Source organism: Mchenga conophoros, linkage group LG5 (genome assembly GCF_057382185.1).
Source record: "Mchenga conophoros isolate Kocher_MC1m ecotype Shallow Benthic linkage group LG5, M_conophoros_male_GT1.1, whole genome shotgun sequence".
NCBI classification, from domain to species: Eukaryota; Metazoa; Chordata; class Actinopteri; order Cichliformes; family Cichlidae; genus Mchenga; species Mchenga conophoros.
The window spans coordinates 19780037-19795082 of record NC_140530.1 but is presented as its reverse complement, the minus strand read 5'-3'; the positions used below and the strand labels follow the sequence as shown (position 1 = coordinate 19795082).

Genomic DNA, 15046 nt, shown 5'->3' with positions numbered 1-15046 from the left:
CTCTGAAACACTAAATGTCACAAAGATCGAGCTTTTTTTTTTTTTTTTCAAATATAATAATGCATTTTCTGTCTAAAAAATAATGGGGTGTTTTCAACTCCTGTGAAAAGACAGATATTAAATAAACAGATGATCAGACACGGAAGCAGGCACATGCATGCGAGTCCCCCTACACACAAAATTACACGAGGAGCATTATTCATGCAACGGGACGCACCTAAATGAAACCATGTGTGTAAATGTCATAAGCAAATGTCAATAGCTTTTTGAGGCCTGTCCTGAGGAAATGGAGCCAAGCATACGGGCTTGGAGGACTCATATGCATCTTCATTTTCTACTATTTCATCTAGTCTAAATATGATTTGAAGACCTCATCTGCTCATGTGATGAATTAAACGACACATAGGCTGGGAACTTTTTACAAGCAGCAAGCAGAAAAGAATGAGAGACAAAACCACAAGAGAAAAATGGAAGAAAACTCCTGCTTCTCTTGTTCATATGATGATATACACTATATGTGGAAGAGTGCATGAATGAATATAAACGACCTGTAAACATATTCACACTGTTTAGATCCAATGAGAAAACAAGGCTCACTAAGAATGCTAGCTAAATATAGTAGCTAAATATAGTAGCGAGCTCGACCCAATACTACTGTTTAAAAAGTTTAAAAGAGTATGTACCTCAATGTAGGAAGCAATTCTGGGGTACACTCTGTAAGGCCCGAGCACGTGGGACAGAGGGGTGGTGCAAGGAAAGCTGGTGGTCACAGCATGGCTCACATCTGGCATAGAAAACACCTTGAAGCCAAACTTCTCATACAGCTTCTGCAGATCTTCATCTGGCTTCTCTTCACCCTCACACAGGATGCTGCCCACCACGTAGCGGCACTTCTCTGGTGGCCTCTGAGCGCGCAGAGAGAGAGAAAAAGTGAATATACAGCATATGATGCATGTTCAACCCCATTTCAAGCCCTTTAATGTAGAAGGAGTAAGAAGTCGTGAGGTTTCAGCTGGACGAAAGACAAAAAATAACTGATCACAGGGTTGTTATTAATCAGCCACGCTCACATAGACAACTTTTTCTTTGCAGAGTAAAAAACAAAAGGTCAATATTTTATGATATATTACGATTATTACAAGCAGTGCTTTAAAGCATATGAAGAGGCTCAGTACAGTGAAAGGGAGCGAGTTGGAGGATGCAATCTGTATGTTGGGATTAATGCTGCATCAACACAAAACTACACACGTGTGCAAGTAAAAATAGAAGCCATTTGACTGAAACATGTTGAGACGTTGCACCTTCATATAGCCCGAAGTGTCTCTGGACAGAGGGCTGCCAGCTCTGGTGAACATCTTACCCCAGATATCCAAAAGCCAGATCACATACACGGTAGTCCAAATTGTTTATGTGCTAAAAACGATGCCCGTACCGTGGGCAAAATATCTTATTTTTATGCAAAAATGATTTGAAACATTTCAAGTGATAACTAAATAGGATGTTTTGTCTTACATGAAAAGCATTTATTAATAACAGGGCTCTCCACACAGTTAATTTACTTCCTCTGAATTCTGGAGGTATTATACAATCAATTTGATGAGTAATATTGTAATATTTCTAGGTTCAGCTACAGAACATCACCCCTAGAACTGGCAGAGACTGTCTGTCTTGTCTTATGACATTTGAGGAGAGCAGACACAAACTGACAGGATGGTATGATCTCCCTCACTTAAAGGCCTTTCTGCCAACATTATGTCTCTTAATGTGCCCACATGTCTGCATGCAGATGTGAGATAAGCACAGGAACAAACACTGAGTGAGCTGTCAGTCAGAAAAGGATCTGACAACGGATCTCCCACTCACATCCGCTTGTTTGCAGTCTGTCTGCTGCAGAAGGAGAGTGGGAGCTGTGGTTAAAGGGCCATACCAGTTTGGGTTTTTGTCCCCAGTACATTTTATATTAACTGCCCTTTCTTGATGAGCGTTGTCACTGTATTTTAGATGCCCGAGTCTAAGTTTTCAGCCGTGTGTAAAATAAGTTGTAGCTTAGATTAAAATTCCTAGACATGAAACTGCCAATAATGATGATGCTGCCTTACTGCAGGAAATTTTATGCAGAACAACAAACAGGCTCTTTAGAATGAGTGCAATTCTAATGGTTCCCATTAATTCCTGTACAGTATAAAAAGAACTTGCAGAGACACATAAATAATGTTATGTCAAAACAACTGGATACAAAATAGAATATTCACTGTGGGAAATTACCCGATTCAAGGGCATTTTAAATTGCTGCCATGAGATTTTCATAACACAGTGAAATCCAGAAAGCTGATGAGAAAAGCAGGATTTGCAAGTAAGTTCAAGTTTCACAAGTAAGTTTAAGTGACTCCTGTCAAATGGGTTAAAACATGCAAAAAACAGTGTAGTGTTTAAGACCTGCTGCTGGTTTCTGCTCTGTGACAGTGGATGTCTGTGGAGGGCTGGCACCGAGGGGGCACAGATGGAAGACGCTCATCTTCATGTCCCTGGCATCCTTGCATAATTATCACGACTCAACACCACAACGTCCTCTTCTTTTCCATTTCACTTCTCACATTCGGAGCTATTTTTTGACCACACTGCTACTACACTGTGCCATCGCTGCTGTCTTACTTTGTTCATGCAGCAGCTTTTGTGTTGTATTTCAGCATTTGTGGTTGGGTGAGATAAATATATTTCAACACACAGACCCCTCAACCATGGGTGCCGCTCGCATGCATGTACCATGTGGGTAATAATAATGACTGACAGTGTCTGTTTGGGATGAGCAGATAATCTTAACTGTCACATGACACCATGTTCAGTGGTGATTCAGAGAACATAGATCACCTGCTTTTGACAGGGAATTATTCATACATGGCAGCGTGAGATACACTAGATCTATTTACAACGAAGCAATGAGTCACTGCAAACACAGGGAGTCACAATGGCTGCGTTAGCAGTGTCACAATGAATTGTCGCAACAATGTAACCATGTACACATCTCTATTTAAAAGCCTAGTAACATATAAAGGAATGTAATTACTAGTTACTAACTATTACTGGTACTAAAGCAAAAACACTGACGCTAGGAACCATGCTCTCCCTTTAGTAACTGCAGACAGCAGGTGGAATTCTTAGCGTATCTATCAAGTGTGACCATGTGAATTTCTCTTCGTGGCTTTTAGTAAAAATCCTTTTAACTGTTGTCAGTTTGTCTTGAAATATAAGGTGATTCTAACCGTTGGGTGATTTTCCAAGAACCTTATCTTCACTTAGTTTTTAAAATCATTCAGTAAATCTTTGCACCATAAACACGATACAAAAAAACTGCTTTTCATAGGCACATGGAAGTGCACATAAGATTGTCCGTGTGCAGAAGTACTCTTGTCCACCGCCACAAACGATTTATGAAGATGCCAAAAGTAAGCAAAAAAGAAACAGACATGCACATAAACTACAAAAATAACACCAACAAGGTGAGATAATGAAAAGTGCAAACAACCTTTTTTTTCCAATTTTATGTGGTGCAGTAAATTAAACTCTTCAGATAAGTAAAACATTAATTATAGCTTAAAAAATATATTAAATTTAAATTTAGATGAATAAAACAGCATTAGTAACATGATTTCTTCTTTAGCCTCTCCCCTCTATCCAAATGGATTTATGTGCAGGGATTGGCCTGCATCGCCCTCTGTCCTACATGGATGCATCAAATGTATGGGCTGTCAGCATGGCTTCTGTACAAAGCTACTCCCTGTCAACACTGGTGGTTTATGATAAGACAAAACAATAGCCATTCAAACACAGAAGGGATAACAACACCCCTCCCACGTACGGCCTTTCTTCAGCGTCTTATATCTCGCCATCTCTCATGCTCTCTGCACTGATAGACTAGAGTGGTAGCCAAACCAGTAGTTCACTAATGATATCATTCAGGGCTCTAGCTATCATTCACATCCCACACAGCAACAGGAACAAACAGCAGCTCTGACTGCATCTCATCTCTGCTTCCCTTCAGATAACACACCCCAGAAACTACAGGCAATTAGGAGAGGGAGAGTAACAACACTCCATGTACTTGACTTGTACTGGCTTCTCCGCCACAGTTGTTCAAATGTCCGAAAGGCAGAAATTCTTCACCTCTGTCCACACTGCCAAAGCTGTGATTTTGAAAGACCATTTCTCACAGGTAGCAGAGGAAACGCCGACTGTGGCTTTTTGATTGGCGGGAGTAAAAAGCAAAGCGATAGATAATGGCAAGACTGTGGTGCTTTTACCTTGGAAACTGAACACAGATATATTATATTTCGGTACCGAGCTGTAGAAACCCAATTTCCTTAAAAGTGGCTTGTAAATGTGTGTGTTTTATGTGTGTGCAGCTATAGATACAGGCTTATAGATAGATATAGATCTTTCAGCATAACATTAGCATTATCAGCCATAACTACTTTTTATTGATTTTCACTGATTTTCTTGCTAAGGGGATGAGTGTGGCTAAACTCTCCCAATGAGAAAATGTCCTCTAAGGGGTAAAAGAGCTATTGGATCACTTCGAGGTAGAGGTCAAGTTTCAGGTTTTTCCTTTAATTTGCCAGTTGTTTTGTACACATAAGCCAGCTCTCTAAGGACCAGTTGAGAGACAAAGTAATTTCAAAAGCAATTCTTTGCTTGGGGCTACAAGGGTTCTTTTTTGATGGATGAGTGCTCTCCAACAATACAAAAGCGCAGCTGAGAGAGGTAATTTTTTATTAGCAGACACGTAATGAGGATTTACTTTCTTCATCTTGCTTGCTCTTAGCCCCGTATCTCTAGCCTCCTGGCCTTCAGTGCTTTGTATGCACTGTTTCCAGTGTGGGGCGCTTTGTAATTGGTCATTTCTGAAGTGTCAGCAGGTTAGGGAGGACTGGGGACAAACACACCAAGGAGACAACTCTCTACCTTGCCGCAGCATAAAACAAAGGATCACAATAAGCATGCCATGCTCTGCTTAATCCAGGATTATCACCACAGTCAAGACAAAACTGGAAAACTTCCACTCACCAAAAAGTAAATCTAAAATGTAAACTAGGAGGGAAGGAGTGACTAATATTGCTCGGTTTTTAAATAAACCATGTAAACCCTGTAAAGGCAACATAGCAGCACAGCTATGAGCTGTGAAACAATGATTTAAATAAATAAATACATCATTCTTATTTCATGTCAAGTTTGCTACAGCACAAAACTAAGTAGTGTCACTGAAATTAGTGCTGAAAAATGATAAGACTTAGAGCCAAATGCGACATGTTTGCCCTTCATGCTCTTGTTGGCAAACTGGGCTTTGCCATCGTGACAGACTGGAGTTAAAGAGGCTGTGATAGTACAAGGTCCTTTCATTGCACTGCAGCCAACAAATCTGCAAATTTAGACCCTCTTTAAAGCACTATGCCATCTTCAGATCAGTGTCCCCAGTGAAGTATGACAAGGAGGAAATGCAGCATTCATAAAGAAAACCCCAAGTCTGTGTAAAGCGGATAACAACCACAATCATATTTCATCTACGGTTCAACTGGATCGGATAAATGTGTGGCGGGTTTTGCTGGGGAGCTCTCTCTTTCCGCTCAGTGGTTCACGGGATCATTTTCTTCCCATATATCTGGAACACTGAGCCAGATGGTTGTTTAGGGCACTTCAAAGACCAAGCAAAGAACTTGACACATGGGGAGAAACAAGAACAGGAGACTACAGGATAAGCAATTTCTCAACAAGAGCTGTCTTTCACCTCAGTGTGGCAGAGCAATAACCTGTCTCAGCTGAGTGGAAGCCATTCGCCCCCCACAGGCAGATGAGACGGCAAAGACAAAGTCACCAGGAAGGAAATTGAAACTTGCAAGGCTGCACAGCACCGGGACCGCAGGTATGCTGTGATGGGCTGTTTGCAGCTTAATTATCGCAAAAGTAAAGGAAGCACATGTATCCAACTAAAAAAAAAAACAAAGAACTGTGCCATTCATTTTACAATTTAGGCACAAAGCAAAAATCAACCATCATTGAGAAAACTGAGTGATTTAGCATTAGACTTTAATATTGGATCAAAATCACTTTTTGAACTGAAAGCTCAAAATATAAAAATGTCCTCAAATTTAAGTGAGCCCTAAAGCATCCAAATCAGATTATACATCCAGTGATGTGATGTTGTGTGGGCCCCAGTGGCCCTTTAAGTCAGGAGCCAAAGGAAATCCATTTTTTTGTCTCTCTTGCTTTCACCGAGTGCAGCTCTGTCCCTTTAGGCTGTGCTCAGACTTGGTTTGTAATTACACATGGCATCCTGGGAGCACTGGCATGTATAATTACTGGTGAGGATAAGCACCCTGCTGGAGGCAGGACACAGTTTTCCCTCACACAGTTGTGGAGCTGGTTTACCACTCCAAGGCCAGCTGGACACTGCGTGGCACTCATCAAGCGAGATGTAACAGAATTAATCTTCCCTAATAGGAAATATGAATGAATCCACCCCCTCATCCCCAAACATGCTTAGCTCTTTCTCTAAAAAATGTTCAACTGTATTCCTCCACCATCTCCAGACATTCTCCATGTCTTGTCTAATAAATATTCAGCTCTGTAATCCAATATCCTGTGTATCCCGGCCTAAAAAAAGCAGATGCGTGAAACGACGAGATGGATGGTGCAGAAGATTCAAAGACATTTTTCACCCTCTTGTTTCACTGACTAATCTGAACATGTCAGTTTATAGAGTAAAAAAAAGAGTAAAGCAGTTTGTGAAGACAGCCGAATTTGGGGGGGGGCACAAGCGGTTCTCCATTAAACCGATTCCATCTGGATTGCTCCCGTTCTCGATTTTCAGTGTCTTTCTCAGTCCATAAAAATTAATGGGGTGTTTTACTACAGGGAGAGTTGGCATGTCCATATCCTTGCATAATATTGGCTTGAAGACCTGTGGGACCAGACTCCAGGGTATGAGTGTATTTATTTCTCGTTTCATATCCACCTTTAAAAGCGGCAACCCCTTGCCAGAAGCCCCTCTTTCATGTTGTTGCTGTTGACAGACAGACAAGCAGCACTAAAATGCTAATAAATCTGACTGGGAGTGAAGCGATGCTCGGCGCTCTGATCTGAAATTCCGATTGATGAATTGGAGCAATGCAATGCTCTCAAGGTGAGTCAGACTACCAATTTATACCCCTCTTCCAAGGCACTTCCACACCTCTCACTGCCACTCCCATATATGTCTACACATGACATTTCATTTTCTCCTCCTTGTCATGGGGAGCCATGAGTTGGTTTGCTTCGGAGAGCTAAAACAAAGTGGGAATTCAACAGATCAGAGGATGAACCAAATAGCAGCTCTACTTGAGATTCAATGCTTACACAACATGCTATGAGTGTCACAGACAGTTGCATTTGCTATGTAGCTCCTTTACATATAGTCAGATGCCATTATATTTAAAGTGAGACGTAAATTTGTACTGTACACTAATTTGACTGAAGGAGTGAAATTGCACGCAGTTGTCCCTCAGTAAACTACTTCTGGTAACTGTAAGTACCTCCGGTAGTTTACTGCTTTATCCTTCATGACACGTTGGCCTCGGAGCACTCACTGCTGCCCACTCTTGTTAATGAATTCTGCTCTGGAGATTTCTTGCAGACAGGCAGCCTGCTTGTAGATTCTTTACTCGCTTTCATGCTACAACACAAGAAAGGGCTACAACTACAAAATCCAGTGATTTAGTCTGTACTTATCCAATCTGGGATCGCGTCATGGAGCTTATGTCAAAGCTCTATTACAGGAGATCCCGAGGGAGCTCTCTGCCTTCGATTGTCAAGCCGTGTAGGGTCACTGTGCAGCTGACTGACACCTGAGAGCCAAACGATTATTTTGAAATTTGAGGTTCAATCCTTCAGGTTTGTTGCAATAATAAGTTAAGGTAATTATAAGACCAAGCAAACAACTGTATAGACATAAATAAGCAACAGAGATGTCTTTAATATACAGTCAAAGAGCCTTCTGACTTGCCACATATACAACTGAATATATTCCACTGCTATAACAGAAGCCCTCTATTTTACGTAGTCAGTTTTGAATCCACATTTTCAGGGCACAGACCCCTTCTAGCTTTCATCATCGTCATTAAACAGCCACCGTATTTCAATCTGAATGCAAGGTGAATGCAGAAGAATCATCGAAAAACCAGCCATGCCCTGGAATAGAGAGCCAGGAGTGAAAACCACTGGAGTAATGTGTCATGGTGACCAGCCACTCAAGCAGGTATGAAATCCAATTTTATTTTAATTTGATGAAACTCATTTTGACTGAATGAATACTAAGAGGCTGGGCTGAGTCACACTACTTATGCCATTATAATAAATTGAGTATAAAGATCAATTGTGGTTTTGAGGAAGCACCTTCCTCCCACACAAACTCAATTTCAACGCTAATAGTGCCATCTAGAGTCCGTCAGTGTGCAGCTTAGCACGTTCAGTACATAGTAGATAGGAGATAACAATCAAAGTAAATACTGCATAGTTTAAAATACCTTCTTACTGATTTAACTAAGGAGTGTCAGGTAACTGCATAACATTATAAGATTCTGCATCTCAGCTGTGCTCCAGACTATCCTCTTTATTATCATATTCCAGATGTGGTCTTCTCCTGTTTTTTACATGTAAACATACATTTATTGCACAATTTAAATGTATATTAAACAGCTTTGCTGAATAAAGAAATTCAGGTATTCATTTTTCCTTAAAATAATGACTTGCCTTTTACTTGTTCTGCAGTATGCAATTTTGACTTATGCCATTGTCAAAGGTAGTCCAACACTTTGGACTACCTCTACTGTAAAACCCCAAAATGACTTAATATTAATTAGTGCATTGAGCTTTATGTATTGTTCTTTTTGATGGTGGCGGATGGGGGAAGTGAAGTTTACTTACCAGCACTTTAATCATTTAACAAGTTATATTAAATGTGATTTTAATTAACTCAAGCATGATAGACATTTTTTAATCTAATGGCCTGATATAACACGAAACTATGAAACAGCATATTTTGAATAAGGTAACAGATTCACTGCCTTCTCTGAATGCGGGCCAGTTATGCTTAACGCCCAAAGATCCATTCTGAGTCAGGAAAACCCCTTAGAGCCTTGACAGTTTCACACAGATAAGTACATAGTTTCATTCTTGCGAATGCGTGCGGTGGCTTTTAAGGTCTGTGTGTCTTAAGCTCGTGGTGGCTTGCTGTTAGCAAAAGCTAAACCCAAGACATTAGCCACTGATGACTTCCAGCCTGTTTTCACGCTCAACATTACTATTGAAATATTCATTAAAGCACTGTTATGGCAGCTATGCAGTACACGACACACACAAATTACAACAAAAAAATAATTTCAAGCTAGTTAAACAAATAATAATCTGTATTAAATATAAAAATAAGTAAACTTAACATACTGTTCCTTTTGCACAGTATGTTTTTTGACTTTATATTACTAGTAATTTAGGTATAGCATACTCATAATGAGAATGTGTTCAAGCACATTTGTTTTAAAGCCAACTTATTATAACTTATAATGTAAGGCCATGCTATCAAAAGGAAAATAAGAGTTGTAGTCAAGTGAAAGAGAAAGTTTGCACAGGAAGTGCAGCCCTGTCAAAAAATAAGTCCTGTAGCTTGTAGAACCACTTTTAGCAGCAATAATTTAAAGTAATCGTTTTCTGTATGACTTTACCAGTCACTCACATTGTTGTGGAGGAATTTTAGCTCAATATTCGTTAAAGCTAATCAAGTTAATTCTTCTTTAGTTAATTGAGGTTTGTGAGTCTTAAATCTGGAGCATCTGGACTTTGATCTGGTCATTGCAGGACCTTGATTCTTTTATTTTCAGTATTCTGCTGTGCTCAGGATCATTGTCCTGCTACACGACTCAGTTTTGGCCAAGCTGCTGGACCAGTGTTCTCACATTTGACACTTTTAAGAATACTTTGGTAAAGCATTCTTAAAAGTTTATTTGAGCTTATATGCTATTTTTGGTTTTCCCCAAACATGGCCAAACATCTCCACTCTGGTCTTTCCAAAGGACATTAAGAAGTCGTGTGATTTGTTCTGAACTTAAACTGCGCTGACATGCTCTTTTTAAAGAGAAGAGTCTTTTCCCCCTCCCGAACAGGCCATACTTGTTCAGTCTTTTTCTAATTGTGTTGTCATGATCTTTAATATTTAACATGCTCACTGAAGCCTGTAGCTCTTGGATTTGTTTTTAGAATTTCTGTGAGCATTGCATGGTCTGACACTGGTGTCAACTCCTGTGAAGAGTTGAATGTTCTCCACTAGTGAATAATATTTCTCAATGTAAAATGATGGACTTCAAATTATTTGGAAATAGCCTTTTAATTGTTTCCAGGTTGATGGACAGCAACAACTGCTTCTCTAAGGTCATTGCTCATGTTTTTCCTCTTTGGCACGGTGCTAACACACACCTGAAGACTCCACAGCGGCAAACTGTCAAAAGTCCTGCTTTTTTTGGAGGTGCTCGCACTTCCTGATGATCAGTTAATCCATTGCTTTTAATGAGCATCACCTGGCTGCTAATTTACCATCTTAATTCCTTAGGAAGAATTAAGGGTGACTGCAGAGTCCTGTGAACATTTTCTTTTCACATGACTGCAGGCGTAAATAGTTTCCTTAAGTAAAGTCTAAACAGCTAGCTGTAACAGCTAATAAAACTCATGCAATAAAAAAGCAGTAAAACAAATCTGATCACATAAAAACTGTATCTCTTCACGCAGATTTACTGCATTACAATTTAGAGTCCTGTTTGAAAAACTTTTTTTTAACATTAGTGTTAAGTAAAATTTTCAGCAAAAGTTAAGCCATGTGGCACTTTTGCAATTTATGTTTACTCCTGCGGATGGTGGGGAGTAATCAGAATGTCATGTCACTTTGAAAACAGTGAAGAGCCGTGGGTTGACAAAGAGTCAGGTCAAAAAGGGATTGAAAATTTGCACTAAGAACCTCAAACCTGTCAGTTAAGTTCAAATACTTGCCTACTTACTTTACCCCAGTAAAGCCTAATTCCTCATCACACTGCTTTTTTCCAGTTGCAAGAGTCATGCGATCTATATAGTAATCTGTGTGTTCTGTAGACACCCTATGAGCCAGACTCTCCACAAACTCCAGCACCAGCAAAAAAGTTTTAAAAGCTCTTCAATTAGTCTTTACCCAGAACTTTCCACTGGCATGACTCACAGTCAGAGCTTCTACTAAAAGACTTCAGTTAAAAAAAGACAGAGAAAACAGTGGGTGTAAGCAGAAATACAGACAGTTATGCTGTTGTGTCACATTCTTTATTCTATAAAGGGAACCGAATTGTGATCTGGCCATATAGAAATTCTGAAACTCTTACACACATGACACTGCTCCTTGACCACCACATAGACTGAAGTTGTGTCAAATGCCTCTATTTTGCCACACTGTTTGTCAGCTAGGTCAGCTCGTCCAACAATGTACACTCACCTTCCTTACCCTGTGTCAGAAGGACTGATGCAATATAAGCAAACAGAGCCTAAGTGTTAGGTTTTTTTTAAGTCAACGACTAAGCTATATATAGAAAATAACTTGCAACTGTGAAATTTCATCAAACTGCACAGTGTTTGTGCTGCTCCCATACCAGCTGGGAACTCAATGAACACTCCCATCAGCTATTGAACAGACTCTTTTTGTTGACTAAAAACACAACTCGTGATGCCCAGCAGTATGTAGAATGAAAGCAGGAAATAACCGCAGTTCTCAGCTGAGGAATGACCCGGTTATGCAAAATTTGGATCTGGATCCATCTGACAAAAGGATATTCATTGCTTCTTTTATCTGGATTGTGACTGTAATATAATTCATTTAGGCTACAGCAGAACCCGCTACATTTTCAGACATCTGTCAGCTTTTCCTAGACACATGTGAAGAGGCTGTGTTTGCCCTTATAGTCAGGAGTCTGGTTACCATTTCTGAGTCAGAAACAGGCAAATGCCAAAGTGCCTTGGAGCCACAGATGAGTGGGGAAACAATATCAACAGTGCAACGTGGCAATGAATAGCCGACTGGTTTCATCATTCAAGCTCAGTTACTTTAAAAGACAGCTTGTATATAAAAGCCACTGAGCTACACACAGTAAATGACACTGAAATAAATCTGCTCACGCAGTTCAGTGCCATGAAAAAATATGAATAAACAGTATTTAGAGCAAAAAGATTTTTTTATTATCCAAAAGGGATCAGTGGCCACTTAACAACTTAGCCGATGTTTCGTAGCTTTAGTAAAATACATGTATTTATATTTAAATACAAATGCATTTACATTTAAAGCAAAAAATGCCAACATAAGCACTTTCCAATGACAGGATACTGCATGGAGAAAAGAATTCAATTAAAGATGTAACTGTAGCTGCTGGGAAATTGTGAGGTGATTTTAGAGACAATACAATAATGCTACACATACTGACAATACTTTTAAATATAAAGGCAATCTTTATCAAATGCTAACATGTATATTTGTTCATTAAAGGAAGGAGTTTTTTGTGTGATAAAATTAAACTTAGAAGACTTTCTTACTGGAAAGTTTTGTAACACAGGTTTTAGTCAGCCTTAGAGGAGTCTCTTATACTGCATGGATGCTATATATCTGATCTGTGCTGCTTTGTTTTGCGTGCGAAATGTTTTACTTACTAACACATTATAAAAAGACAATTTATCAAGAAAATAACCAGCACTTATTGAAGCCATGGTCATATTTTACTTTTTTTTTTTCAGGGGTATTGTTAAGTCCACTACACAGACAATCACAGCTCAATGTTAAATGATGCAACAGTCTAAGTTTTCAATATACATTGTGAGCCTTTGAGTGACCTTTAGGACACTCTGCAGGTCAGTATATCTTACTGGCTGCAATATCTTATCTGCTAACAGAGTACATTGGATTTCGATGTTATGTCACGGGGTCAAATGTAAATACACCTTCAGTGCTGTGTAGTTAAACATTACGGTAACAGGTGCTACGTCTCACGGTCTCACCTGCTTGGGGTCATCGTAGAAGACACCGATGGCGTTCAGCTTTGGCCCAATGCTGCAGCTCTCAGTGTAGGCTGCACCGCAGTCCTTGTATGGTCCCTCTTTAAACTTATAAGCAATGGTGACATTTCTAATTGGCGGCGGTCCAGTCTTAATGACAATGTCTGACAGGACCCCCGCGTACAGCAGTAAGCTCCCCACCGTCACAACCAAACACAGCAGAAGGACAATTATCAGCAGCAGCAGAAACAAATCGGACATGGTCTCTCAAGGCGGTACAATAGCTGCAGACACTGCAAAATCTGGTGCTAAACGTCCTCCTTCGGGTCACTCTCGCACCGACGCTGTCGTCCTAATGGCTCAAATAACACGGCACAAGAATCGGGACTATTCAAAAGTCAGTGCTGAATTGTTGTTGTTTTTTAAGCCGAAATAGCTACACAAAGTCCAAGCACAGCGGAAAGCTAGTTATTTCCCCAAACAAAGGTACACGCTTCCCGGTCAGACCAAGCTTATTCACCTCGGGGGGAGGCGTTTATGTTTTATTTAAAGGACTTGTTGGTTTTTTGTAAATTACGTCGGTAAAATAGCAAATAACCGTATAACACGTAATACTAAATGAATATTACTCCTACTGAGCTTCGAAAATCCGGCTTGGACGCAAAGAAATACTCATTATTTTCAATAGCACCCCCTTTCCATTAATATGAACAAGTCTAAAAATAAATAAATAAATTGATAAATAAAAAACTGAAATCAAACATTACTGCTTTATAGTGTGACAACGTTCAGGTAACGGTGTAAATTCAAAAATACTCATATAAAAAATACATGTAAGCAGAATTTGGTGGATATTATCATTACAGTATGCGCAGGCATACCAGAACAAGTCTGGAGTAGTATTTGGGACAGGAGCGGCGTGGCAGAAAACAAAAACAAAAAAAAAACAGATGCACTATTTTCCTGCTTTTCACAGAAAACTACCAGAAACAACACAAGATGATGTGTACACTCACCATCAGATTAGAGGTCCTCAATGCTTATTTAGTTCCTGGGACCAGAGACACAAACCATGTTTAATCTCCTCAGTGCTATCAGCTCTAAACCACTTAGATCATGAGTATGAAGTGTGACAAGTTATCATTGTTTGGCAGATCAATGTGCTGCAGCCAGTTTTGGTGTATTGTTCCATTTCAGTCAGCTGCATTTTGGAAAGCATCTAATTTATCACGTACTGTTCACATCACATCCTGTTTGCTAACTCTTTTTGTTCCTAATTTTATTAATTTACTAGATTCATGATTATAAGCAGAGAAATGCTGATTATATTTCAGCAAACATATTTTGTGTACCTGTCTCATGCTGTTTTCAAGTGCTGCTGATGGAAATTTTGTGATATAGTGCATTACGATATATGATCAACATTGCTGAAATAAAGGCTGCTACATAGAAATGTGTGCTACTATCTACTGAAATAAAAATGTTAGTTTTAAACTACACGGAATAGACACAATAAAACTAGCACAAAGGCACTATTTCAATTTCCTTGGTGATGTGTTAAATAATAAATTGTGCATTGGACCTGTAGAGGATTTCTCTCCTCCTCAGGTATTTTAACAGCATTCAAGCCATAATGTATTATCAACAAAAACTCTATAATAACCCTGCAAAAAAGAAAATCCAATACTTTAAGTTTCAGGAGCAGAAAACTCTTATACATTCATTCAAAGCAGCATCTGTTCTTTGTGAGGTGAAACTTTCCCCAAAGCTGTCACGTCATATTTCTTTAATTATCATGTAATACAACTTTAATGTGCAATCCTGTGCTTTTATATCAGCAAAAGCAAAAACTATGATTCACTGTTCATAGCTAGAGATCCATAGTACATAAGGAATGGCACTATTTAAGAGTTGTTGTTTTTTACTCTAATGTAGAATTTTAACCATCAAGCGCTGTTATTAAATGCTCATA

At 39.4% G+C, this 15046-nt stretch overlaps 1 protein-coding gene across 1 annotated transcript in view; it reads right to left on the bottom strand.

Moving 5' to 3' along the window:
• The window catches only part of tex264a (testis expressed 264, ER-phagy receptor a), a 79039-nt gene extending 65463 nt beyond the window's left edge, over positions 1 to 13576 (bottom strand). The window contains exons 1-2 of the mRNA XM_085273992.1: positions 13078 to 13576; positions 684 to 905 (exon numbers count right to left, since the gene is read on the bottom strand). Coding sequence (XP_085130118.1) covers positions 684 to 905; positions 13078 to 13335 — 480 coding nt within the window. The 5' untranslated portion in view covers positions 13336 to 13576. The remainder of the gene's footprint in view (positions 1 to 683; positions 906 to 13077) is intronic.
• Between the last annotated feature and the right edge of the window lie 1470 nt (positions 13577 to 15046).